At 33.2% G+C, this 27,226-nt stretch overlaps 4 protein-coding genes across 15 annotated transcripts; all 4 read right to left on the bottom strand.

Annotated features, from left to right (window-relative positions):
* Positions 1-556: 556 nt before the first annotated feature.
* On the bottom strand, positions 557-3,929 carry LOC25495482 (amino acid transporter AVT6B). 5 transcript variants are annotated; one of them, XM_024785469.2, is made up of 6 exons: positions 3,752-3,929; positions 3,000-3,514; positions 2,751-2,903; positions 2,018-2,221; positions 1,078-1,546; positions 557-899 (listed from the first exon to the last, which is right to left on the bottom strand). In XM_024785469.2, the coding sequence occupies exons 2-6, from the start codon at positions 3,418-3,420 to the stop codon at positions 776-778; spliced, it is 1,371 nt and encodes a 456-aa protein (XP_024641237.1). In that variant the 5' UTR covers positions 3,421-3,514; positions 3,752-3,929; the 3' UTR covers positions 557-775. The 5 variants fall into 5 exon arrangements, with proteins under 5 accessions (XP_024641237.1, XP_024641238.1, XP_024641239.1 ...); XM_024785470.2 differs by having other exon boundaries at positions 3,000-3,504; XM_024785471.2 differs by lacking the exon at positions 3,752-3,929 and adding an exon at positions 3,606-3,685.
* A 1,855-nt stretch (positions 3,930-5,784) lies between these two features.
* On the bottom strand, positions 5,785-10,036 carry LOC25495480 (F-box/kelch-repeat protein At3g23880). Of its 2 annotated transcripts, none has more exons than XM_013595703.3 (3): positions 9,825-10,036; positions 6,891-8,181; positions 5,785-6,117 (listed from the first exon to the last, which is right to left on the bottom strand). In XM_013595703.3, exons 2-3 carry the CDS (start codon positions 8,150-8,152, stop codon positions 6,045-6,047), a joined length of 1,335 nt encoding a protein of 444 aa, XP_013451157.1. In that variant the 5' UTR covers positions 8,153-8,181; positions 9,825-10,036; the 3' UTR covers positions 5,785-6,044. The 2 variants fall into 2 exon arrangements, with proteins under 2 accessions (XP_013451157.1, XP_024641241.1); XM_024785473.2 differs by having other exon boundaries at positions 6,891-8,173.
* A 6,001-nt stretch (positions 10,037-16,037) lies between these two features.
* On the bottom strand, positions 16,038-19,131 carry LOC25495479 (amino acid transporter AVT6A). Its single transcript, XM_013595702.3, has 5 exons — positions 18,541-19,131; positions 18,294-18,446; positions 17,704-17,907; positions 16,711-17,179; positions 16,038-16,624 (listed from the first exon to the last, which is right to left on the bottom strand). Exons 1-5 carry the CDS (start codon positions 18,965-18,967, stop codon positions 16,495-16,497), a joined length of 1,383 nt encoding a protein of 460 aa, XP_013451156.2. The 5' UTR covers positions 18,968-19,131; the 3' UTR covers positions 16,038-16,494.
* Positions 19,132-19,982: 851 nt separating this feature from the next.
* LOC25495478 (amino acid transporter AVT6B) lies at positions 19,983-26,913 on the bottom strand. Of its 7 annotated transcripts, none has more exons than XM_039835141.1 (8): positions 26,702-26,911; positions 25,007-25,705; positions 24,061-24,559; positions 23,753-23,905; positions 22,736-22,939; positions 21,857-22,325; positions 20,702-20,832; positions 19,983-20,587 (listed from the first exon to the last, which is right to left on the bottom strand). In XM_039835141.1, exons 3-7 carry the CDS (start codon positions 24,494-24,496, stop codon positions 20,703-20,705), a joined length of 1,392 nt encoding a protein of 463 aa, XP_039691075.1. In that variant the 5' UTR covers positions 24,497-24,559; positions 25,007-25,705; positions 26,702-26,911; the 3' UTR covers positions 19,983-20,587; position 20,702. The 7 variants fall into 7 exon arrangements, with proteins under 7 accessions (XP_039691075.1, XP_039691073.1, XP_039691074.1 ...); XM_039835139.1 differs by having other exon boundaries at positions 19,983-20,832; positions 25,007-25,224; positions 25,322-25,705; XM_039835140.1 differs by having other exon boundaries at positions 19,983-20,832; positions 25,007-25,224; positions 25,332-25,705.
* Positions 26,914-27,226: the final 313 nt, after the last annotated feature.

Here is a 27,226-nt window from a genome sequence, read left to right as displayed (position 1 = left end):
CACATCAAAAAGAATATTACAATAGAATTAAATATTGAGAACAAATATGAATTAAATATTGAGAACAAATATGTTGTCGGACACCGTTTCTTGTTTTTATTTAGGCTAAATACCTCCCCAGATCCTTTAAGTTTCATATTTATTTCAGATAAATTCTTTAAGTTTCTAAGGTTTTAGATAGGTCCTTTAATTAGTTTGAAGTTTGTTTCGGATAAGTCATTTAAGTTTCGAGTTTGTTTCAGAGTCATATAGGTCTTTTCTATCAACCTCCGTTAAGCCAAAGTTGATTTGATAGAACTGACCTATCTGAAACCAACTCGAAACTTAAAGGACCTATCTGAAACCTTAGAAACTTAAAGGACCTATCCGAAACAAACTTAAAACTTAAAGGACATATCTGAAACCTTAGAAACTTAAAGGATCTATCTGAAACAAACGTGAAACTTAAAGGACCCAGGGAGGTATTTGACCTTTTATTTATTTTCTCTCTTTCAATCATGTCGACAGTTGAGCATGTTTTTATACCACATCCATATACGGTGTCGGATTTGTGATGTTCAAATAACCCTATTCTATTACAAACAAGGTTGAACATGTTGCAGGCCTTCACATGCTTTTCAAGAACATTTTACACATGGTAGCTTTGTTTATATGATAATCAAACCCTAAAAAAAATTAAATTTATATAACCACTACAAATTGTGTTCCTTTTATCTGAAAATATGGAAATACCTGTAATCTGAGCTATCAAATCGAGATATCACTCACATTAAGTTCAATTCTTGTTGATCAAAGCAGAAGCATCACTGTATATAGCCACAGCATTTGAGAAGACTGCCAGCACTATCATAAGGACAGCCAAAATCTTGTCGGTTTTAGTTGCTATGTTGTATCGATCCCTGACGGAAAAGAAAATGCTTAATTAATAATTATTTTTTCGTTAGTTAATTATTAGAACTCTGATAAGGGAAAGATAAGTATATTAGAACTCTGATACCATTACAAAAAATAAAAGTAAAACCATACTATAAAGAAAAATTCATTACAGAACTAAATGAATTTTGTGACCAAACTCACCTCAGAGTGATTGCAGCTGGAAAAACGAATCCTACACAAACAGCACCTGTTGCTCCAGTGAACTGGAAAATAACCCAAATGTTCGGTATGAAATTTGCTCCGAGGAAGATAATGCCAACAAGGGAAATAGTAATTGATGCAAATCTGAAGTTATCAACAACCAAAGGTCTTCTTGATGAGGAAAATATTAGACCATCTAAGTTGACCCTCAATGCATAGAAAATTACAGGAAATACAAGGACAAGATGCGCAGCATAGCTCAAACGAACAGCATCATTGAGCGCAGAACCGAAGGGAATTCCAAGATCAGTATCAAAATTGGCAAGAACATCATCAAGAACTCCTTCACCAAATAGAAGGAACCCAAAGAAGCTTGTCAGTAAGTACACCGAAGAGCATAGAGTAAGGGAAGTACACACAACCCCGCTCATCCGTGAGGAATCCTCCAGTTCATTATCTATGCTATGAACTGCAAATAAAGAGCACACAAATACAACCCCATCAAGCAACCAAGCAAAAACTACAAAATGTATTATTATTATTCATCATGTTGTTAACATTTCTGACTAATGGTGTATGACCAAAAATTAACCAAAATATTCTGGATTTCAATTTTTAGTTCATCGAAAATTGACTATGGTTTCTTTTCAAATAAGATGGACATGGAATGAGACTATGCTTATGGACTAAGTAGTCAAAAGACCTTAACCTTCTTCATGCAAATACATAACCAACTTATAATTACACAGGTCTATTATGAGCTTTGTAGCACCTACACTTCTAATTGAAGGAGTTGCCGGTGTCCGATATATGCATGTGATAAAATTATTACCGACGTGTCAGTGTCGTGTCCAGTGTCTGCCTCAATGCTTCATAGATCATGAGTAATAAAAACATTAAAACAGCGCAACCAGGTTCTAAGGAAAAAAGATTTTCTTACCATTAAAGTGACAGATGTATGCAGTCATCAGCACAGGAGCTACCGTGAATAGATCAAAAACAGAATCTACATCAGTAATGATCGGGAAGAGTCTGGGAATCTCAATGCCCCCGCTAATAATCTTGATAGTTGAGATCCCCACGGCTATGATAAGGAAAACAACTGCTAATCCAACTGACAATGCAGACGTGAATCTCAATGAATCTGCAATAACCACAGAGAATGCAGTTAAATCTGTCATAGAAGTGTTGCATTGCATGGATACAGTTGAGCACCAGTACAAAAGCACAAACAGTCGGCTTAAAACTAATAACAACAGAACCAAGCCTTATCCCACTGAGTGGGGTCGGCTACGTGGATCAAATTACGCTATCATGTTCTATCGCAAACCATATTTCGATCCAATTCATTAATATAAAAAAAAAAAAAAAAAAAATCTAACCCCGTCAAGTAAAAATATGAAAAGTGGTGAAGTAGCAAGCACTCTATTTCATTTGGTAACAAACCAAACAACTTAGCAACAAAACATTTTCATAGATAGACCAATTTGTTCAATATACAAACAATGAAATGGAAACTTTCATCCATACCATTACCGTCCATCGTTTGAGTCATCTTCCTAACATTGTCGTCAAATCTATGGCCGTTTCAGTAATAATTTGTTTAATAAGTGACTCCTAACTACATGTTTCGATTTTCAACCAATTAATACAAGAAAAGCAAAATCACTAACCAATCCGCTTAAAGCTGACCAAAGGTGCAAACACAGCAAGTGTTGCAAAAACAAGAACAAATGTACGCCCGGTCCACCAATGGACACCAAACCATCCTTCAAGTATACCAGGATGGTGAATTCCACTTGAAGTTGTTCCTGAAATGACATCGCCTACAAATACGAACAAAACGAAACTGAATCACACAAAACCAAATCGGATTACATCTATATAATTTTAAAACACTAGAATTAAGAATATGGTCTCACCAACAATGATCATGTAAACAATCAGCATACCAGTGTTACCGATTACAATACATATCTCCACCGATATTTTTCCGTATTTCCCAAAGGCATCCCCCATAAGACTTCCATAGGAAGAAAGATTCCCTGCCCTCGAAAACCTAATCACAAACTCAATTGACTTTTCTGTTAGTAATGCTGTGAGGATTATGGCAAGAAGACCAGGTACCATCCCCAACTTTCTGACACAAGCAGGCAAGCCCATGATTCCGGCACCAATGACTGTGGTTGACAAATTGAAAACAGCTCCTGAAAATGAAGCTCTATTAAATTCATGATAATCAACATTTGTTTCTTGTGCCTTAGGTAACAAAGGTACATTTCCATCAACCACTTCCTTCTTCTTCCTTGTTTTCCTATTCTCTACAAGAGTTTCAATTGTCATTTTCAGCTTTCAAGTTTCTCTTTCTCTCTCCTCTTTCAATTGTCTTCTCCTTCTCTCTAAATTTCAGATTAGCCTTTTGACATTCTGTCAAAAACTATATTATCATAATTCAGAACCCAAATATCAATAACAAAATAAGAACTTAATCAAACAAACATAGAAATATTGAGTTCAAGAAATCTTACGAAAATGAAACTGAAAAACAAAACAAAGGCATGATAATTTGAAGCAAGAGAAAGATGGAGACATATGTTTCAATAATCATTTATTAAAGTGATATTAATGATCATTTTACAAATATCTTTCATCGGTTACAAGGTCAAACTCTTACCATTACCACTGAGTTGACACCTCATGGATGACAAATACTAATTACAGACATTATTGCAATTCTCTTCTTTTTGATGGTTCGTACGACCTATCTAAACTAGAAATGCCGATGTTCTTAAGTTGGACACTTTCATTCGAGTTCTACTTTAAAACCTTGCAGTTGTGTGCGAGTTTGTTTGCCATTTTATCTATTTAAAAAAGCAGAGTGCATAGTAAAAGTATGGATTGAAATTGAAAGTCATGAAGAATAAAAAAATTGGGTGCATATTATAATATTCACCAATGATTTGCGTCAATAATATAATATCCATCACGTTTCAAGTTTAATCATTAAAATGTAGGTCATTTTCAAGGATTTGATTGCAAAGTCAACAAGATGCAACTATAATTAAAAATTTAAAATGTTGAAGAATAGAAGCATTTTAATAAATACTCCCTCTGTCCCTTTTTATAAGAAGAGTGTTTTACAAGAATTACGTATTAAAAAAAAAAAAATTGGAACAATAAATTTGTTTGAAATGTGTCTGACTATTACTAAATTACTTATGTTAGTCGATTATCTATGATTGTGTTTAATATCAACCCTACTTTTATTGCAACCTTATTATGATTCTTCTATGCATACTTGTTAGCATAACCCTAATTGCAAAAAAAGGTGCATATAGTCCCTGAAGAATTTTAATGACATTCACATTTTCAATGTCTACTCCCTCTCACATATACTTTAATTTTGAAATTTGATAACCGTCCTCCACTTCTATCTGTTCAAGAGATGAGATATTTATACATGTTGAGATATATGCAGAGATTACAGTTACCGGATAGCACTTGGGTGACATTGACCAACCACAATATCACAAGTGTACAGACAAACAAAAAAAATTTGTGAGAGAGAAAAGCAAACCACTTGTGATATTGTGGTTGGTCAATGTCACGCAAGTGCTACGGTTACCACTTATAAATAGAAAACTTCTAGACCGTTTTCACAAACACAACACCCACTTTTGAAATCCAAAAAACACACACACACAAGTAACAGAAACTTCAAAAAACAAAAACTTTTGTGTCACTCAAAAAATGTCTGAATTGGTTTTGAAAGCAAAACTCAAAGAACTCGAATCAATTCTCACTGAAGGAATACTACGTGATCCAAATTCACAAGAAGAAATAGAACAAAAATTTGCATTCATGTCAAACCTTATACATGCTGAATTTGAATCATCTGACCCATCATCAAATCCACATTTGAACCAATGTTACCAAAGGTTCAAATCATTGAAGAATTCTTTTAATGATAGAGACAAGGATTCTATTTCACATTTCACAACATTTTCGAATCCGGAATTCGACAAAGATTCTATATCCAATTCTGATTCTACATCTTCTTTTAATGAGTCATGTTTGAATGATGAGACACTTGATGAGAATGGTATGATTGTTGGTGAGAAGGCTATTGAGAAATTTAGAAGAAATGGGGTGGGGAAAATTGGTGAAAAGAGCAATGTTGGTGGTGGGAAAATTGGAACATTTTATTTTCAAGATGCTGAGGATTCTTTTGAAGATTTTGGTATGAAAATTGAATCTTGTTTAAAAGAAAAGGAAAACAAGTGTAGGAAATTGAAAAGAGAAGGAAGAGGAAAAAGTGGATTTGGGAAGAATTGTTGTGCATTGGTTAGTGGAGTTTGCATTGGCATGATTTTGATGGGGTTTATTATGGTAAATCTTTCTGGTTGTTTTGAATATGGGGAACAAACAAGTTTTCTTGTTCCAACATAGGAGGAAAGTATTGGTAAACTTTGCATTTCTTGTTGTAGTTATATGATTTGATTTGTAATTTGGATTTAGATCAGTTCATTCTATTATTTGGATTTAAAATTAATGTATATGTATAAATAATGTGTGAAAATTAAAAGTCCATACATATTCAAGATTCAAGAATGGTTCAACTGGAAGAACAAAAGCTGAGTTGCATACCACAGGAAAATTATTAAAACTGCGAAGCAACTGAGAGTTCAGCTTACTGAAACAATTCAATGGATTCACTTCATACATCTTCGAAACAAAAAATATATTAGCATTTTTGAGTCAAAATGAAAACACAAGTGCGCTGGCTTTACAAAGTTCATGTTTTCAAACCCTAAAAAAAACCCAGATGACAATGAAGATTACTATTTTCATACTTTGTTCCTTTTTTTATTATTTATTTTTTTATCATAATACATAATCATAATCTAGCACAAATCATCCACTCCAAAAACTCCAAGAGTAATGTCTCTTGGTTGATCCTCGTCCTTTCATAATGAATGCGCTTCCTCCTCCTCCTCCTCATCCCCCTCTTCATCTCCCTCTTCCTCTATATCTCCTGACCTATAATTTAAAAACCATTAGACTAGAAGTGAACCAACAATACACAACATAAAATAAAAACAGAAACGGAAAAAATGAATGCATAATGATAAAGTCCATCTATATTCGTAAGTAAACAAAGAAAGAAATTAGCTTCAACCATGAGGCCACGAATCAATGCCCGTACCATAGGCTTTACCGGGGTTGCGTAATTATTACAATATCACTATAACTAGGTATAGAGATAAAATAATTCTCACTTTAGAAATTAGCATGGGTGTGCACTGCAGGGGGGTAAAATTAGACCAAGAAAAATATCAAATGGCCACAAGTATATAGCTTAAAAGACTTAGATAGTAGAGCCCTAAACATCGTTTTAGGATTACTTTGTCTATTCAACTTAAATGGTTTTTCTTGTTCTGATCTATCTACTGAACAACAGGTCCAATGAACCTGTATAAGTCTCCCATTTGCTCATCAACAACCTCTTTCTAGGATCCCACCTTCAACTTTGTGTTATAAAGGGTTTTTTAAGTCCAGATCAATGTGAGTTTCACCTGTGTTTAACTTTTTTCTGGAAAATGCAGACAAGAGTTTTGAACAAATTCTTTTGTGAGAATCAACTTCTAGCCTATATTTAATATAAACCAAAACAAATTCATTTAATCCAGTAGATTTCCAAACCGATAACAATGATCAATAAATAATCATTCTCCAGTATAATCAACCCAAGCTATCATATGAAATATTTACACATAGATTCAAACAATTGAAAATGATAGAAGAGAACTTACTTCCAATGAGTCGAAACCAAGCTTTCAATGTAATCAATGGCGGAGAACCAACTTATTTTGTTGGAAATTCCAATTCTCTCTACTCTCTTATCTCTCCGATTATAGATAATTACTCTTTTGTCTTTATCATTTGTCAAGATCAATGTATCTCCATTCTTCGAAAGGTACAAAGGTAACAATGGAGTATCACATGTCATGTATCCAAGTAAATCCCAGTCGTCTTTGATCGGAATGTTCTGCATTTGAAGATTAACATATTCAAATCTAAATAACTGAGTCCAAGACTCTTGGACTCCAAACTCCTTCATCAGCCATATAACAAATTCGGTTCTCTTGAAATCATGCGAAAAGCAAAGACAATCCATCAGAACCCGAAGAGATGGCTCAACGCATGGCACCTCATTAAAATCCTTTGGAAGCAAAAGCCGGTTGTACGTCTCTGTTGAAAGATCAAGAGAAGCAATCACAAATTGCTGAACGTGAGGAATTGAAGCTTGAACTGTTTCTCCATCAGAAAGTCCAACATAGTCACCGTGAATAGCTAGCCAATTAACCGTTCCACTCAAATGCACACCATCATTCCCGATAAGAGGAACCAAAGGAAAACTTTGAATCTCTCTCCAACAAAAATCACCCAAACTGAAAACCCTCACCTTGCTTCTCCATAAACCTTCGGTCTCGGTCTCTTTCTCTTCATTACTTTCTGTATTAAGTGCCACTACCTTGTATGTTCCAGTTAAATAATCACAACCGAAACTGAACTTGAAAGGGCCCAATAAAGACTCATAGTCCAAAAACAAACCTAATTCGTCAGACATTGTCCTCGTTGCAGGATTCCATAAACAGAAGAAGTACTTTGTGTGTATGCCAAAGATAGAATCGAAAAGCAAACAGAGCAATCCGTTGCAGGAGCCAACGACCTGCCAACTTTCTTCTTTCGAATTGTGGCAAGTGTCACCGGCAATAGTGACTGACACATTCTCGAGTAAACAATGCACAGGTAAGGATACGACATGCTTTACAGGGTGATTCCGAGTTGATGTGAGTATGAAGTGAGGGTTTTGTGATGACTTCTTAAGGTGCATTTCGGTGAAAGTTGGATTGGAGATGAGAGTGTTCCATGACTTGTTCACGCACTTGAATCGTGCGATGGTTTTCACGCTAAGGAACGATAGGATTTCGACGATGAGTTCGTCAGGAATCAACACCGGCGTGAATGGCGGGTTGGACTGACATTGATTCTTAATCGGACAGATATCCATCGGACAAATGATGTTGAAAACCTGAAACCCTAACACCAAGAGAGAATCTAAAATGAATGTAAAGTTGAAGATATGCAAATAAATTTTGTGGTTAATAATGATAGCAAAGAATTGTGGTATTAAACCATTAGCATGAATCAGGGCATCAAAATTGAAGAAAAAAAAAAAGTAATAGAAACAAAACAGTTGGTAGCAAAATGGTTGATACTTGTTAAGACATTGATTTTGATATACATATCAATCAAGTATGGGGGAGTGAAAAACCATCAAAATTAAAATTTATGCTCAAACAAAACAGTATCATGATCAATAGTGATTGTGAAGACTCTAAACAAATACAAACAGTTCAATAGTAGAAAGCATGAATCTTGGCATCAAAGATGCAAAATAAAATTGTAACTGAAAACAAAATTTTGTTAACATGACATAAGCAAACCGCTGGTTAATGATGTCCATTACCAGTTACCACAATTTGGGGCAAAGGAAAAGAACAATTTCATAACAGAAAATAAGATTTGTCTTTTTTTTTTTTTTTTTTTTAAATAGATTTTTATAGTGTTTAAGCTTCTAATGAGAAATTGGTTTAAACATCTTCTCTTAAAAAGTCATTTTAAGCATTTCATCCTTTTGCTACGACTTTTTGTGGATAATAAATTTAAAAAAAAAAACTCTTAATAAGAAGCTATTTCAAATAGTTTTTCATAATTTGTTTTTTGAAAGATAACTTTTTGAAAAGATATGGGATTTTTATCTTTTAAAATCTCAAACAATGAATATCTAAGTTAGTAAGTTTGAAATAACTTATACTATTTTTAAGTAAGTTTTCCAAAAAAAATATTTTTGAAAAATACAAAGAAAAAGTCTTTTTTTTAATCTATAACAAACGGACCCTAAGTTAGTCACTATGTACTAGAGAAGCCCTCTTAGACTACCACAATAATAAATGAGTCACACTTAAGCATCATTCTCCACAACATCAAAAACTGTGAAGACAACACGATTTAAGGTCTATTTAGATTGACTTATTCGAGCTTATCTACTAGCATAAGCATTTGTGATTTTGTCTGAGAGCACTTATGAAAACAAGGCCTCTCAGTTCCACAATTTTCAAGTTAAGCTTTATTAAATGAACAATTTGACTTTGGCTCTGTTTGGTAAAATTGGTGGATACCTGATAAGTTAACTTATGGCAGATGAACTTATAGCAGATGATTTACAAGCTAGTTTATAGCTAATAACAGAAAAGTTAGCTCATTGAATCTGCAATGTTTGGTAAAATTTGCAGTTGAAGTAACTTATAAATATAAAATGACATAAAAAAAATGTACATTTAATTAATATTTAGTTTTTTCAATTTAGATTGCAAGGGTAAAATTGAGATAACAAGTGATCATTTATAAACTACTCGAATAGCTTATCAAAGATCGCTATAAACTCCTGAAAATAAGTTAGAAGTTCGTGTACAAATGACAGTTACCAAATGTGTCTTTTTTAATCATACAAACTTATAAGCTATAAGTCATTGACTCAAATGTATATCTTACCAAACAGATTCTTCATAAGCTGCAAATAAAGGTGATCATCCAAACAAGGCCTTAAAACTATTTGCGAAATTTCAAAGTAGAATTCATAAGCACTAATGGAACAAATAAATAACAAAAACAAAACTCACAATGATTGAATCCACGAAACCTGCAAGGAGAATGAAGCGAATCTGAATATGAAAGTGTGAAATCTCTTCGCTTTTTCAATGTATCGTCACTTTAAGTTCAAAACCCATTTCGTGAATACACCAAAATCGCTTCTCTTTATAATCGATTCCTCTTCACAAGAATGAGAAAGTATAACAGTAAGGCTAGGGTTGAAATTGAACCAACAGGAGAAAATCAGACAAAAATGAAATTAAGCTTTTATTACTATCTTATTTGATTGATTTATATTTTTTTATTAAATATGTTTTTAATTATTTATATTTTACACAAAATAGACCCTACATTTCATTAAATGTTTTTATTTTTAAAATTCTCACGTTTTATCTCCGTTTTCAAAATTAGTTCCATGTTGTTAATTTTTAAACGGAATGTGTGGCAGTTAGTGAATCCCAATTATTTTAGGATTAAATATGTTTTTGATCCCAACATTTTGCGCGATTTTGAATAATAATTTTTATTATTTTAGAGATTTTAAAAACATTTATTAAAATGTAGGACTATTCTTCAAAGAGGTGGAAAATGTGAGGACTAAAAACATATTTAACTATTCTTTTAATTATTATTCATCATTTTACATTTACAATTAATACTATATACACTATTCTAAAGTATTATTTTTTTAACACCTCCCTTTCTTTTAATTAATGCATTTTGTAATACATGTGTAAAAAAAATAATGCTATTTTTGGATTAAGATGAAAACATGTGGTGTAACATGTGTGTGGAAAAAATAATGTTATTTTTGGAGCAAGATCAAAAAATGATTAGGTTAATAGGAATTCGAAAAAATAATGTTATTTTTTTAGTAAGATCAAAACATATCAAAACATGATTAAGATAAAAGGAATTCATCATTTTACATTTACAATTGTCTATGATGAATACTCATAAACTCATCAAACTCTTTATTATTTATAAACACATTAGTTTTCTTTGTTCCCTCCTACGTGGGACTTGTTTAATATCCAACCCAAGCTAAACAATGTAAGAACAAACGGAGCAGTCAGAATATTAAAAAGCTTAAACAAAGTAACAAAAAACAAAACACTAATAATGATCGAGGGAAAAGATAGAGGAAAATAAGTTAATCTACTGCTTGAAGGAGATTGAAAAACTGAATCTAAATGGGGACTCATATTCCACTACAAATCAAACTCAAAATAATCTGTTCACTGTTCTATTCCCATACACACAAGTGAAACTCATTTAAGTTCATGATAAAAATGTGAGATTCAATTTAGTCTATGAGAAAACTAAAACCAAACATTTAGTCATGAGAATTTTTTATTGGGACAACTTAATTTTTGAGACTCAATATATTTTGATGTCTCATCTTTTTTATATGGTGATCCTCGATCTCACATATATTATAATTTTCCTTATCAAAGTTTATAGGAACTTATGTCTCCCCCTATCCCAAGGACCCAGTTGTTTTGAGTTTTCTTTTTTTCTTTCTCTGGGCTTAAAAGTTGTTTTAATTTATTTTCTATAGACTACACTAAATTGATTTTCTAAGTTTTTCTTTGGGCTTATTATTTTAGGATTTTAAAAACAGTTATTAAAATGTAGTGACTATTTCTCACGTAAAATGTAAGGACCAAAAACATATTTAACCTTAAAATAATGGGTTAAATATGTTTTTGGTCCCTGTAAAATTGGGACCTTTTAAGTTTAGTCCTTACTTTCTCTAAAAAAAAAAGTTTAGTCCTTACTTAATTTTAATAATTCTTTTAGTCCCTAATTTTTTTTTCTGCACTCAGTATTAGTCCTTCCTCAATTTAAATTTGTTTAATTTATGCTTAAACTCTTGAGTTTTTGAACAATTTTTTGCAGACGTGTTAAAAACATTACTAAAAGTTCCTCTACAAAAAATTGTCGCAAAATTTGATTTCTACATCCAAATTTTGTTAATTTTATCTTTAACTTTTTCCGTTTTAAAAAATTCATATTTAATTCGTTTCATGTTAAAAAATTTTAAATTTTAGTTAATGAACCTTTCATAGTATTCTAAACTTGTCTGAAAAAAATCGTACAAAAATTTAAGAGTTTAAGGATAATTAAACAAACTTTGTTGTAACAGGGACTAAAATTAGAAGTAATTTTTTTTTTGTACGGACTAAAAAACCTATTAAAATTAAGTAAGAACTAAACTTAGAAGTTCTCAATTTTATAGGGACCAAAAACATATTTAACCCTAAAATAATTGAGACACGCTAATTGTCACATCAGCATTCCGTTAGAGAATTAACAACATGGACTAATTTTAATAACGGAAATAAAATGTGGGGATTTTAAAAACATTTAATGAAATGTAGGGACTATTCTTCAAAGGGGTGCAAAATATAAGGACTAAAAACATATTTAACCCTATATTTTTTAATATCACAATAATAAAGATTTACATTATAATGTTTCTATATTTTTATAGGAAACTTTGTTTAGGAGAGTAATTGAAATAATGAAAAATACAAGAAAATTGTTGTCCACACTTAAAACAATGTCGAAGGAACTAACCAGCGGTTAACTACCGCGGTTGAACAATTATTGCCCCTCATTCTTGTTAACTATCGCGGAGTCCATCGGTAGTTAACTATCGATGCGATTTCTGCTACAAATTTCAGGAGGAACCATTACTCTCGCATCTATTATCACTCTCGACTCAATCTCTCAACAGCTCTCTAAAATCTCATCCAAATTTATTCGACAAAATCTTAGTGCTATTATACATTTTAGTTGTTATAATTGTTTTTTTATATATAATTTTAGTTTTAGGTTGATTTAATTTTTGTTGTTTTTTGTAAAAAAAAAAAATGAATTAAATGTTTGCAAGTAAGATATTATGAATCATTTTTAGAGTAGATTTAAGTTGATTAAGTATGTTTGCATGTTTATGTTGTAGTTTTAAGTTTTAGGGTTTGTGTATAATTTGTACTTCAAGTGTTTGATGAAATGTTTGAATGAGTTTTTCATAGATTATTTAATTTCTTATGGTGTAGATCTGAAACAACGGACAATTTGTTCAAAGCTCAAGTACGTTTCAACGGTAGAAACCCTCATTTGTTCAAGGTTCGAGTCGATGTCACGCTAAAGGATCTGAAGGATCAACTGAACGAAATCAATAAAGGACACAACCCCGAAGACAGAATGATGGTGGAGAACCTTCAGTATACACGTCCCGGTTGTTTGCAGACCGAAAAGATAATGCTGACAGATCATGATTACGCGAGGAGCATGTTCTCCAAATATTATCAGGAACGCATGTTCCCGAGGATTGAGATGGAAGCTACATTGCTGAGATCGCCTGAAGATATTCTCAAGAGTTTGATTCTACCATAAGATTATGTTTAGGTAGCATCATTATTATGTAGTGTCTTATTTTGTTGGAATTTAAGTTTAATTCTTGTTAATTTGCGGAAGATGTTGGTATTGAAGTGTCTTATACTGAATGTAAGGATTCGCAAGCCTAGTTGAAAAGTCAAAAGAATAGATAAAACATATGTTGTATTCTACCTAATGGTTGTACAAATTTTTTCACCAGATTCCTTTATATAAGATGAGTGTGACATAAGGGAATGCACCTCTAAGATATTGTTTTGTACTTGATCATGCTCTTCTGTCAATTGAAATTTGTCAGTAAGATTAAGTTCAAAACAACCTCTTGGAATGCATTCTTGTTTGTCACTACTCATATGAGGGAATTTGATGGGAAAATTTGTACAACTCATTTTGTAGAATGCAACATGTGTTATATCCATTCTTTTGAGTTTTCAAATGGTGCTGTAAATCTTTACACTTAGTATAAGACACTTTAATGCCGATATTTTTCGCAAACTTTCAACAATTTAATTTAAACCCAACATCGGATGATACCACATATTTAGGAAGAATATAATGTAATGTAACGTATCGGAGATCAAAACCTACACTAATCCTAAAAATTCTACCACAAAATTCCTAAGAATTTCAAATAATTCCTAGCAATTCTACAACAATTCATTAAATTCAACTCTAATCAACAATTTCTACTCGAATCAACATCACACAATTCAATCAAATCATAAACATCTAACATCATAAAATAAAAAATCAACAAAACCTAATTATGTGACAATTTATCCAAAAAAATGTAACAATTCAATAAAAAAAAAGTCAATGCAATAGGATAATAAGCACTTATTTGATTTTGTGATTGTAATTGGCGTTGAATGGCTTAAAGTTGGAGAAAATCGCAACATTGAAGCTCAATACTGCAACAATGGAGTTTTGGAAATTCCTATGTGCCGTTCTGTTCTTATAACAGAGCATCGGCAGTTAACTGCCGATGAAACCTCGACAGTTAACTGCCGATAGAACCTCGATAGTTAACTACCGCCGGTTCATTACATCAATAGTTAATTACCACCGGTTCGTTGCATTGATAGTTAACTACCAAATGGTCATTTTAATCATTTAGAGATGTGTTACAGCGTCAACAACAATTTTCAAAATACAACCCAAAATCCTCCATCTAGTTTATATGTATAATAATATAGATATATATGTATAGATAAGTATATAAGATAATAGAATATATGTATAGATAGGTTCCTAAAAAGGGGTAAATATTATGCCACAACCTTTTGTTTTGCTTACGAAGATAATAGTCATTTTGATCTCGACATATGTAACGGGCGGTCATAATAATATTTGAATGTATCAAAATTTTAAATTAGTTTGTAATTGTGCTCTCTTTTAATCAAAATAGTTTATCTCATTAAAATATTTCGTTAATAAATCCTTCATTACTCCCCCCGATTCTTCACCTAACCTTTCACACCATGTCCTATACTAGGAAGTTATGGTTCCTAATGCAATTGTGGGCTTTGAAGTTCATAAAAAATTCTAATTCCAGTCACGTGCTGAATGTGTCATCACCAAACAAATCTTATACTAAATTATTTTGTTCATTTTATGTCATTAAAAGCATATGGCTGCCCAGGTCTTGTGAACTACCATCTCATGTAAGTGGTGTTTTATGGGTGGTTTGGATCAGTTTTGATCAAACATGTTAGTCAATCCAATCAAATTTCATCAGTATAGGTTGAGTTCAAAATTTATATTTATTATGTACCATCGACGTTATCTCCTTTAAGTGTGAGATTCTCCGCATCCTTTATTCAAGACCAAGAACAACTCCTACTCCTTCATTAAGGTGAACCAGACTTAGATACCACTCTTGGGAGTTCCAAGAGAGCCTTAAAACATTGGAGTGAGTCATTACATTGAAGTAAGAATAACCACACAAGTAAGTTTTGACATCATATCTTCATCAAAAACCTCAAGAAATTAGGTATATCGGTTTCTTAACTTATATGTTGCTCAATATCTACTTTCTCATCCAAAGTAAGACTTCTAAATCTCACTTATCATGTCAACAATTGTAATCAAGTTTTTTGAAGAAGAGTAGGAAAGAGGTGTTGAAGGTTTCAAAAGAAATTCATTGCATATTGCTCCCCAAAGTAGATTTACCTATCAAAAACTAGTGACCTGCGAGCTAAGTTATACAGGCTATGCTATTAAATCCTTTGTCACAATCGAAGATGATCACTATAGGAAATGGCTATTATGCATTTAGCTTTGTAGTTCTAGAGGATTTGAGGAGTGTATGGGTTGTTGATGTGTTAAAAGTAAATTTGTGCATACTTTGGTTTTGGTCGCCAGATTTTTTTTAGTCCTAATAATCAAATGCAATCTCATGCTCAATGCTGAACCTATGTACGTGGTTTACCGTAAGAAAATGGGCACCTATGAAGCACAGATACGGACACGGACACCGGACATGACACGGACACGTCGACACAGTTAATAATTTGAAAAAATCACATAATTCAGTGTAATTACAAATGTGGGTGTCGTGTCGGTGTCGGACACGACACATTTCCGACATCGGGACACGCCCAATCCGAGGAGTGTCTATGCTTCATAGATGGGCACAATGAATATGAAAAGTTTTCTCTTTTTTGTCCCCTCTGCAACACCATCAGGCACTATAAGGTACTATATATTCAACTAAACACTTGATTTTGATTACATAAGTATAATTTAGAAAAGTGCACCAAAAGTTCAATTTCAAGGAAAATTTAGAAAGCAAACCATTAACAAGTCATTCATTTTCATATCCATTATTCAATTTCTTTTTGTGATGAAGCCCAACAAATAATAATGTATACAAGTGCCAGCAAATACCTCACTTGCAGTTATAAAGGATATGAAGTCTGGGAAATGGAGGCACATTCAATAAGAACCTCTACATTTACAACATTAAAGATCATATTACAAGAGAATTAAATATTGACAACAAATATGGTGTCGGACACCGTATATTATAAATATACAATTTGGTATTTTTATTTATTTTCTTTCGCTCAGTCATGTCGGCAGTTGAGTTGAGCGTGTTTACATACCACATCCATATACGGCGTCAGACTTGCGATGTTCAAATATCCCTACTCTATTATAAACAAGGTTGAACATGTTGCAGGCCTTCACACACTTTTGAAGAATATTTGTACACATGGTAGCTATGTTCCTTTAATCTGAAAGTTTGGAAATATATGTATTGTAAGCTATCAAATCAAGAAATCACTCACATTATGCTTTCTTCTCGTTGATCAAAGCATAAGCATCACTGTATATCGCCACAGCATTTGACAAAACCGCTAGCACTATCATAAGGATAGCCAGAATCGTGTCTGTTTTAGTTGCTATGTTGTATCGATCCCTACAGGAAAAGAAAATGCTTAATGATAACTTTTGAGTTGATTAATCATATTTACAGAACTAAATGAATTCAGTGACCAAACTCACCTCAGAGCGATTGCAGCTGGAAATATGAATGCTATACAGACAGCACCTGTTGCTCCAGTGAACTGGAAAATAACCCAAATGTTCGGTATGAAATTTGCTCCGAGGAAGATAATGAGAACAAGGGCAATAGTAACTGATGAAAATCTTAAGTTATCAACAACCAAAGGCCTTCTTGATGAGGAAAATATCAGACCATCTACGTTGAGCCTCAACGCATAGAAAATTACAGGAAATACAAGCACAAGATGCGCAGCATAGCTCAAACGAACAGCATCATTGAGCGCAGAACCGAAGGGAATTCCAAGATCAGTATCAAAATTGGCAAGAACATCATCAAGAACTCCTTCACCAAATAGAAGGAACCCAAAGAAGCTTGTCAGTAAGTACACCGAAGAGCATAGAGTAAGGGACGTACGCACAACCCCACGTATCCGTGAGGAATCCTCCAGTTCATTCTCTATGCTTTGAACTGAAAACAAAGAGCACACACTGTAATCACCATATAATAAATCTATGAAGCAAACAAGTGGATCTATATAGCTAACTGCATTGATGTCATCCTCCCACATAACCGAAACTTTTGCAATAGTTGCCGATGTTTATTAGTACGTGGAATCAGCTTGTGGATTATACAACCACATTAAGAAACCAAGCCTAAACCAAAAATTTATACTATCAATCGTCGTGTTGGTAACATAGAATGAACAACCAAGTATATAAAAACACTTCCTTAGTGTTCCGTGTTTTGACTCATTAATGATGCACAACCAGAAATTAACCAAAATAATCTGAAAATCAATTTTGTAGCTCATAAAAAATTGACACGTATGCTTACTTTTCAGATTAGTTGGACATAGAATGAGGTGATGCTTATGGAATAAGTAGTCAGAAGACCTTAATCTTCTTCATGCAAATCCATAACCAACTTATAATTATACAAGTCTACTGAGAGAAATAAAAACATTAAGAGAAAGGTTTCAAACTATTCGATACCATTGTAGTGACATACATATGCTGTCATCAGCACAGGAACTACAGTGAATAGATCGAAAACTGAAGCTGCATCAGTAATGACCGGGAAGAGTCTTGGCATCCCAATGCCGCCGCTAATAATCTTGATAATTGAGATCCCTACGGCAATGATAAGGAAAAGAACTGCTAATCCAATTGACAATGCAGACGTGAATCTCAATGAATCTGCAATAATCACAGAGAATACAGCTAAATTTGTCATAGAAGTGTTACATGGACACAAACCAAATAACATCGCAACAAAACTTGATTTCATAGATAGACCAATTTGTACTTGAGTGAAAAAAGTGAGTATTGGCAAATAATCATGTGTATCAAATAAGCATCAATTCCAAATAACCATGTGTACCACCTAGTTGTTTATTGATCTTGTTTACCATTTTTTTTAGTTTACAAACGATGAAATGGAAACTTTCATCCATACAATTACCGTCCCGCATTTGAGTCATCTTCCTAACATGGTCATCTAATCTATAGCCATTTCGGTAAATGACACAACTATATGTTTCTATATGCAAACCAATTAATACAAGAAAAGAAATATCACTCACCAATCCGCTTAAAGCTGACCAAAGGTGCAACCACAACAAATGTTGCGAAGGTAATAACAAATGTACGCCCGGTCCACCAATGGACACCAAACCATCCTTCAAGGACACCAGCATGGTGAATTCCACTTGAAGTTGTTCCAGAAATCACATCACCTACAATATGAACAAAAACAAAATTGAATTATACAACCTTAAATTCTTCTCTAATGATAACAGTAAAAGTCTAGACTTAAGAATATGGTCTCACCAATAATGATCATGTACATGATCAGACTACCGATGGTAGTTAAAACACATATCTCCAACGACGCTTTTCCGTATTTCCCATAGGCATCTCCCATAAGATTTCCATAGGAAGAAAGTTTCCCTGCCCTAGAAAACCTGATTATGAAATCAATTGACTTCTCTGTCAATAAAGCTGTTAGGACTATGACAATAAGACCAGGCACCATCCCTAACTTTTTCACACATGCAGGCAATCCCATAATTCCAGCACCAATAATTGTGGTTGATAAATTGAAAACAGCACCAGAAAATGAAGCTCCATTAAATTCATCAAACTTAACATCACTTTCCTGTGTCTTAGGTAACAAAGGTGCATTTACATCAATAGTTGTCTTGTTCTTCCTTGATTTTTTCTTCTCTAAGTTAGGTGCATGAATTCCAATAGTCATTTTCACTTTTCATGCAGTATCCTTTTTTATTTTTTGAATAAACCCGTTTTTCAGCTTGAAAAATATATTCAAAACTTTATAGCAACCTTTGATACACATTAAAGGTCAATAAAACCAAATACTGTATTAGATTTAGAAGCCAATGAAACCAAGATATTATATTAGAAGCAAGAGAAAATGAGTGGTAGTGATGAAAGAAGACAAAAGACAATAATTTGTTGTTATCATTGGTTGGTGTGAGTCAATTAAATATAATAAAAAAGAAATACGCATTAATATAATACCTTCTCAATTATGCAATGGAATGTTTTTTTATAGATAACTTTGTCAAAGGATAACTTATTTTATTGCGTGAATCAATACCTTCTACATACAACTGTCGAAACTAGTCGCTTGAACCTAATAGAATAGTAATAAATGACAAAACTCTTTAAAGTTAAAGGATAGCGGTTTGGACAGTTGCATTTTTTATTTTCATTGAATTTTGAATTAGAAAGTAGATAATAATTTTTGTACTAAAAAATAGGATTTTTTATAGAAGGATGTAGTTATGGTTATATATATGTCCCATAAAAAACATAAGAGAGGCATTGAAAGTAAAGGGTTGAAAAGATAGAAGTAGAGAAATATATTTGACTTTTTAATTATTTTATGTTTATATTTTATGTTGAAAAGATTGTTGTATTTATTTAAAACGAAAAACTAGAAAATTAAATATATTATATTTTATTAAGAAAAATACATATTTTATATAAAAGTTAATTATACGATAAAGCTGTTCTTTTTTAAAATTAATTTAACATACCAAACTATTCAAAGCGAATCAATTAAGAAATATAAAATAATTGTATGTTGATTGTTTAATATTAAGGACAGTTAAGTCTTTTCAACTATAATTATAATTTTCTAGTCACTTTTGTTAACTAGACAAAATGACAACATCTACTAAAAACTCACACACAAATAGGAGAAGTCAGAGTTCAAACCAACGGTGTCCAACCTATCAATTTCAGCATTTTTGTGAACTCTCTTCTCACTTTCGATTCACTTCTATTTCTTCTCTCCTCTTTCTCTTATACCACACTTTATGTCAAAACTACTACATTTTCACATATTTCTCTCTTTTCAACCTCTTCTTACAACCAATCAACGAAAACATATATAATTGTGCCATACTATGAAGTGCATCAACAGTTCAATTACAAGGAAAATTTAGAAAACAATCTATTAACAAGCCACACATGTTCAAATCCATAATTCAATTTATTTGTCTTGTCCAAAACTGCTTGAACTTGACCATTCTTTCACAACCACCGGCACATCCCTTTAGTAACATGCATCCTATATTCTGGGATGCTTTTGCATGTTACAAAAGAAATATGATATTTTGGCAACAAATATGTAGTCGGAGTCGGATAAATATAGCATTGTGTTTTTCATTTATTTTTTAATCATGTCGACAGTTGGGTTGAGTTTGTTTTCATACCATGTCCGTATACAGCTTCGGATTTGTGATGTTATAACTCTACTCTGTTATAACCAACGTTGAACATGTTGCAGGCCATCACACAGTTTTGAAGAATATATGCACATATGGTAGCTTTGTTTATATTAATCAACCTATCAGACCCTCACAAAAAAATAATTTTATACAACCATCAGAAATTATGTTCCTTTCATCTGAAAGTATGGAAATACTTGTACTGTGAGCTATCAAATCAAGGAATCGCTCACATTAAGTTTCCTTCTTGTTGATCAAAGCAGAAACATCACTGTATATAGCCACAGCATTTGAAAAAACCGCCATCACTATCATAAGGACAGACATAATCTTGTCTTTTTTAGTTGCTATGTTGTATCGATCCCTGTAGGAAAAGAAAATGCTTAATGATAATTGTTGAGTTGAATAATCATATGCAAAAGCATGAACAGAGAACCGTCTATAAAACTACTTAAGAGAATGATAAGTATCTTAGAATTCTTGAAATAAAATATTGTGGGGGGGGGGGGGGGGGGGGGGGCCCTCCTCCTGGAAGAGAAAAAGGGCTCTGATAGGGTTTTGCCTTAGGGTTTGCTCTCTGCCTTCTATGCTGCTACCATATGTCAATGGCCATCTCAATGTCGTAGAAAACTTCGTCTGAGGGGCGTTAAAGGTATTTAATCAATGTTGCGGCTGATGTGTCACATGGTACAAGGCAACTATCACCATTTTCTGCAGTTTTTCTATATAATGGATTCTGATAATTAGAAATCCAGTTAGTATTTACCAAATAAACTAGGTTAATGCCGTCCTTCATGAATGCTTATTTAGGTATTTTGTCTCGATGCAAGTTAAAGAACAAAATCCTATAATGACGTAAATCAATCAAACTTTTATTTCTATCCATAGAGTCGTATTTTGATTTGATACAAAATTAAATCCATTTGATACGAATCTTTATTGTATATCTATATCTATATTGGAAATGAATCTCATCTTGAGTCCGATTCATTATGATGAGTCCTGATTCATTAGAATGAATCACTACCTAAACTCAGAATAGCCAGCCACTTCTTTTCTGACAACTATGTATAAACAGCCACTTTTTTATCATTTGATTTATGAGTTGAATCTTACATTATTTTGAGATTAGTAGATGAAATATTAGTTTATAAGTTTGCTATGTTGCTTGTATTTACTTAAAATGTCATATTTTTATTGCTAATGTATCTTACAATTAATAATAAGATTCCATACATGATTCAGAAAATCGGTCGTCCTTGTGAATCTCGATTATATAACCATGTTTCAATTTTTTTTTACTTCTCTTCCACTAAATATCTAAAGCAAACAGTAAAACCACCAAAAAATCCATTACAGAACTAAATGAGTTCAGTGACCAGACTCACCTCAAAGTGATTGCAGCTGGAAATATGAATGCTATACAAACAGCACCTGTTGCTCCAGAGAACTGGAAAATAACCCAAATGCTAGGTATGAAATTTGCCCCGAGGAAGATAGTGCCAACAAGGGCAATAGTAATTGATGCAAATCTGAAGTTATCAACAACCAAAGGCCTTCTCGAAGAGGAAAATATGAGACCATCTATGTTGACCCTCAATGCATAGAAAACTACAGGAAATACAAGCACAAGATGCGCAACATAGCTAAAACGAACAGCATCATTAAGAGCAGAACCAAAAGGAATTCCAAAATCAGTATCAAAATTGGCAAGCACATCATCAAGAGTTCCTTCACCAAATAGAAGGAACCCAAAGAAGCTTGTCAGTACATATACTGAAGAGCATAGAGTAAGGGAAGTACGCACAACCCCACGCATCCGTGAGGAATCCTCCAGTTCATTATCAATGTTATGAACTGCAAATAAAGAACACACAAAAATTAATGCAAAAATCAGACAATACATCCATGAAGTAAACAAATTTTAGTCTTCCCAGTTCCAACTAATGGTGCATAACCAGAAATTAACTAAAATAAGCTGAATTTCAATTTTTTTAGCTCATAAAATAATTATTTTTTCATAAAAGAGACTAATGCAGTGCAAAGGAATCAATATCATTATAGCATATAAAAAGTTGACATGCATGGTTTCTTTGCAAATTAGTTGGAAATGGAATGAAGTGATGGTTTTGGAATAAGTAGTCAGAAGACCTCAACCTTCTTCATGCAAATCCATAAGAAACTTAGAAATTCACAAGTCAATTCTGAGTAAAAACATTAAAACAAGGGAATCGATTATTAAGCAAAGGTTTCAAACAATTTCATACCATTGTAGTGACAGATATAAGCTGTCATCAGCACAGGAAATACAGTGAATAGATCAAAAACAGAATCTACATCAGTAATGACAGGGAAGAGTCTGGGCATCCCAATGCGTCCACTAATAATCTTGATAATTGAGATCCCCCCAGCAATGACGAGAAAAAGAACTGCTAATCCAATTGATAATGCAGATGTGAATCTCAATGAATCTGCAACAACCACATATAATGCAGCTAAATTTGTTAAAGAAGTGTTGCATGGACATAGTTGAGCAATGGTATTGATACCGGCAGTGTACAGGTGTACCAGAAAACACGTAAAACCAAGGTACAAAAACATAAAAGCAAGTATTAAAATGATAATATAAATCTAATGTTCTAATTCACTTGGGCAAAAATATGAAAGGGGGTGAAGTAGCAATTTATTTCATTTGGTAACAAACCAAACAACTTAGCAACAAAACTTGATTTTATACTAGACCAATTTGCACTCGAGAGTTTAGAGTACTCATGCAACATAGGTTTTAGAGGATGATCCTAACTATATCAGTGGTTAGACAACTACCATCCTCCTATCACATAACCTGAATATAACATTGCATAAAGGATTCAATTTGTTGGTATGAAAATGCAACATGTATCAAAGCAATAGAATGTTGAATACCGAGTATATGCATTTTGAATTTCCATTTTTTTTTTTAATTTGTTGGTATCAAATTGCAACATGTTTGAAGTTTAAAAGTAATAGATTGTCAAACTTGTAATTGTTTGGTCATAAAAAATAGGATGGAACAGAATGAAATCTCTTCCATATTGCATCTCTAGTTTTCTTCACACAGTTTGGGACAGATGGAATCAACAAATTGTTTATTGATCTTGTGACCATTAAAAAGAAATGGAAACTTTCATCCATACCATCCAGTGTTTGAGTCATCTTCCTTACATTGTCATCTAATCTAAGTGACACAACAATATATTTCTATTTTTCACATCAAATAATGCAAGAAAAGTATACACACTCACCAATTCGCTTTAAGCTGACCAAAGGTCCAAACACAGCAAGTGTTGTAAAAACAACAACAAATGTGCGCCCAGTCCACCAATGGACACCAAACCATCCTTCAAGGATACCAGGATGGTGAATTCCACCTGAAGTCGTTCCAGAAATCACATCACCTACAATACAAACAAAACCAAACTGAATCATGCAACCTTAAGTTCTCGTCTAAACAGATAAATGGGTGAGTAATCAACTAAAACAGAAACTGGTCATAACAGTAAAAGTCCAGACATACAAATTTTCAGTGCTAGACTTAAGAATAAGGTCTCACCAATAATGATCATGTAAACAATCAGAATACCAACGTTAGTGATTATAACACATATCTCTACCAGTGCTTTTCCGTATTTCCCAAAGGTATCTCCCATAAGACTTCCATAGGAAGAAAGATTCCCTGCTCTCGAAAACCTGATCATGAACTCAATTGCCTTCTCTGTCAATAATGCTGTTAGGATTATGGCAAGAAGACCAGGTACCATTCCCAACTTTTTGACGCAAGCGGGCAAGCCCATGATCCCAGCACCAATAACTGTGGTGGACAAATTGAAAACAGCCCCAGGAAATGAAGCTCCATTGAATTCATGAAACTCAGCATCTGTTTCTTGACACATAGGTAACAAAGGTGCATTTTCATCAACAACTTCCTTTTTCTTCCTTGGGTTTGCATTAGCTACAAGAGCATCAGGTGCAAGAGCTCCGATTGTCATTTTCAGCTTTCAAATCTATCTCTCTCTCTCTCTCTCTAAATTTCAAATCAGCTTCTTGATGCTCTGTCAAATATTGTATTGGATCATAATTCAGAACCGAAATATCAATAGCAAAATAAGCACTTAATCAAACAAATTCAGAGATATTGAGTTCAAGAAATCTTACAAAAATGCAACCAAAAAACAAAAAGAAGCTAAAATAATTAGAAGCAAGAGAAAGGTGGAGGCAAATGCTATTTTTATTATTAATTAAAGTGATACAAATGGCAACTATATCCCTTGAGGTTATAAGATCAAGCTCCTCCACGAAGCTACACCTCATAGACAGAGAATATTAATTATGGATATTATTACAATTTTCTTCTCTCTGTTTTTTTTTTAGAAGCAAAGTGCCATTAATAGGTGTACAAGGGGTACTCCACGTTACAAACTAGAGGGTTATAAAGCTAGACAATGCAACCAAGACAAACTAAAGGGTTATTAAACCAGTCTACAAAATTGAAACCCAACCTTCCTGCACTGTGAGCAACCACCCAACTCAAAGACACCATTATAATATGATTCAATAATTCTAGAACATCTGCCACTCCTCTTTTGAAAATAATCTTATTTCGCCTCACCCATATGCACCAAATCGTAGTGCCAAATTAAGAAACGTTTTTTCTTCAGCTTTTTCTTATCATCGCTCTGAATACATAAAGTGCATTAAGGTGACTGTTGAACACGCCCTACAAGATAAGGAACACTCAAAAAATAGGTGCTGTGAGGTTTTGTCATGTCGAAAACAAAAAACAGAACTGCTTTTCCTCGTTTAATCTAGCAAACCTCTTCGCACCAGAGTGATCCTTGTAGGTAATCTGTCAATAAGCAGCCTTCGCACAAGGTCGATCTTCGATGGAACACCACTACTCCAGATTTACCTCAAAGCCTTGCTAAGATCATGGTCAATTGCTGTATTTTGGAAAGACTGCTGCTGCAGAAAGTATCCCGTCCTGACTCCTGACAGTGTGTCATCCAACCGCATCACACTTTCAGATCAACGAATCCTTAGCCCCTCTGTTTGGGTAAATACCAGTCAACAGTTCCAGCAATTCTGCATAAGTCTGCTCTTCCCAACTGAACACAGGTCGGCGCCATGACAGTTCCCAACTCTAAACACCACCAGACCAGCACTAGCTTCAGCCACAGTACAATCTTTATCTCCTGCCACTGCGTACAAGCGCAGAAAAATCTGCATAAGCGGCTCCGAGCATAACCAAGAATCGCTCTAAATATTAACTATCAACAAATTCCACATTCTTAGCTTTACACCGGTAGCGAACCAATCCGGTTGATTGTAAATGAGCCCCCCAAAGACAGTTTTACAACTTTCTTCTTTAAATTGGTGTACACAAAGAGACCGAGAGAAACATGCATATAAATAGTATTGATTAATATTGGAAATTGATGTAATGTAAACTACTCATGAAGAATTAAAAATTTAGTGAATAATATAATAGGGTATACATGCACTTTGGTACTTAAATGTGTGAGGCGTTGTCACTATAGTCCTAGAATGTATCGAAATTGCAAATACATCCACAAATGTCTCTTTTATCAGTTATTTTGGTCCTCGAATCTGGTTTAAGGTATTTAGTTTAGTCTTCAAATGTGTTTTCCATTGGTAAATTTAGACTGTAAAATTACAAACAAAAGAAGCAATAGGGATGTGTTTCCGATTTTTATACATTTAGGGACTATAGTGACAGTGCCTTATACTGAGGGATCAAAATGACTCTTTACCCTTGTATAATACTCACCAAAATGTTCAGTTGCACTTTTGGAGGGGTCAAAATTGATTCTAGAGCCTGTGGAATTGATTTATGCTCTCTATTACAATTGATTTTGCATACAGAATTGATTCAAACTTAAAGCTAATAATTGAAGGTTTTGATTCTATTACACTAAAATTTGTTGTTGACTTTTACATAAATGTATTCAAACATAAGTCAGTTAACGAATCAATTCAGTCAAAATCAATTTTGTTGACAGAGAATCAAACATGAATTCACTATTCACGGTTGAATTTTGATTATTTTAAAATTTAATAATTTAGGTAAGTTTCAATGATGAGATAACAAAGTGAATAAAATGCAACTAAGAAAGCGAAAATGAAAACATAACAATGAAATTGAATTGAATGGAATTGGTGGATAATGAAGAAACCTGTATGGCGCGAAACAGTTGAAGAACAGAGGAAGCATGAATGAGTTGTTCGTTAGAGAGTATAATAATAGTGTTGAATTGAACAAGAAGAGTAAATTAGAACCATTTTCATCTTTGAAAATTGAAATCGTAAGATGCAATCTTCAAATTCTGTTGGTATTAATAACTCAATTTTGGGTCCAACCAGGTTCGTGTGGTCACGAGTTCATATAAGCTATTTTGGGGCACTCCCACGTGTACTTCAAGTTAGTTAATTAGTTAACACATAACTTCACTTTACTTTCTTTCATGTTCCTTCAAATCATACCATATATGCAAAGTTTATCATTTTTTTTTTAAAAGAACTATTGTTGACTAAAAAATATCTATATTTGATCAAATGACCGATCAATTTGAAAGGTTCAATTGTTGTGGTGTGCAATTGTGAGTTATATGTGTTACATCGGATAAAACAGTAAAGGTTGAACACCTTATAAATAAGAGAACTCATAAACTCATTGTCTTAAAGTTTTGGGATAGAGTGTG

The sequence above is a fragment of the Medicago truncatula genome, chromosome 6 (assembly GCF_003473485.1).
Source record: "Medicago truncatula cultivar Jemalong A17 chromosome 6, MtrunA17r5.0-ANR, whole genome shotgun sequence".
Classification (NCBI taxonomy): Eukaryota; Viridiplantae; Streptophyta; class Magnoliopsida; order Fabales; family Fabaceae; genus Medicago; species Medicago truncatula.
This window is presented reverse-complemented; position numbering and strand designations above follow the sequence as displayed.

What these genes read in the sequence shown, in the direction of transcription:
- LOC25495479 (XM_013595702.3), bottom strand. Translation starts at nt 18,967, where the DNA reads ATGACTATTGGAATTCATGCACCTAACTTAGAGAAGAAAAAATCAAGG. An exon ending in GGTCAGCTTTAAGCGGATTG is followed by an intron (nt 17,908 to 18,293) that starts GTGAGTGATATT and finishes TGATTATTGCAG; the next exon opens with ATTCATTGAGATTCACGTCT. An exon ending in ATATGTATGTCACTACAATG is followed by an intron (nt 17,180 to 17,703) that starts GTATCGAATAGT and finishes CTTTGTTTTCAG; the next exon opens with TTCAAAGCATAGAGAATGAA.
- LOC25495478 (XM_024785467.2), bottom strand. Translation starts at nt 24,496, where the DNA reads ATGACAATCGGAGCTCTTGCACCTGATGCTCTTGTAGCTAATGCAAAC. An exon ending in TGTTTACATGATCATTATTG is followed by an intron (nt 23,906 to 24,060) that starts GTGAGACCTTAT and finishes TTTGTATTGTAG; the next exon opens with GTGATGTGATTTCTGGAACG. An exon ending in CCAGCTGCAATCACTTTGAG is followed by an intron (nt 20,833 to 21,856) that starts GTGAGTCTGGTC and finishes CTTTTCCTACAG; the next exon opens with GGATCGATACAACATAGCAA.
- LOC25495482 (XM_024785469.2), bottom strand. Translation starts at nt 3,420, where the DNA reads ATGACAATTGAAACTCTTGTAGAGAATAGGAAAACAAGGAAGAAGAAG. An exon ending in GGTCAGCTTTAAGCGGATTG is followed by an intron (nt 2,222 to 2,750) that starts GTTAGTGATTTT and finishes TGGTTATTGCAG; the next exon opens with ATTCATTGAGATTCACGTCT. An exon ending in CCAGCTGCAATCACTCTGAG is followed by an intron (nt 900 to 1,077) that starts GTGAGTTTGGTC and finishes CTTTTCCGTCAG; the next exon opens with GGATCGATACAACATAGCAA.
- LOC25495480 (XM_013595703.3), bottom strand. Translation starts at nt 8,152, where the DNA reads ATGGATATCTGTCCGATTAAGAATCAATGTCAGTCCAACCCGCCATTC. An exon ending in TTGGTTTCGACTCATTGGAA is followed by an intron (nt 6,118 to 6,890) that starts GTAAGTTCTCTT and finishes TTTAAATTATAG; the next exon opens with GTCAGGAGATATAGAGGAAG.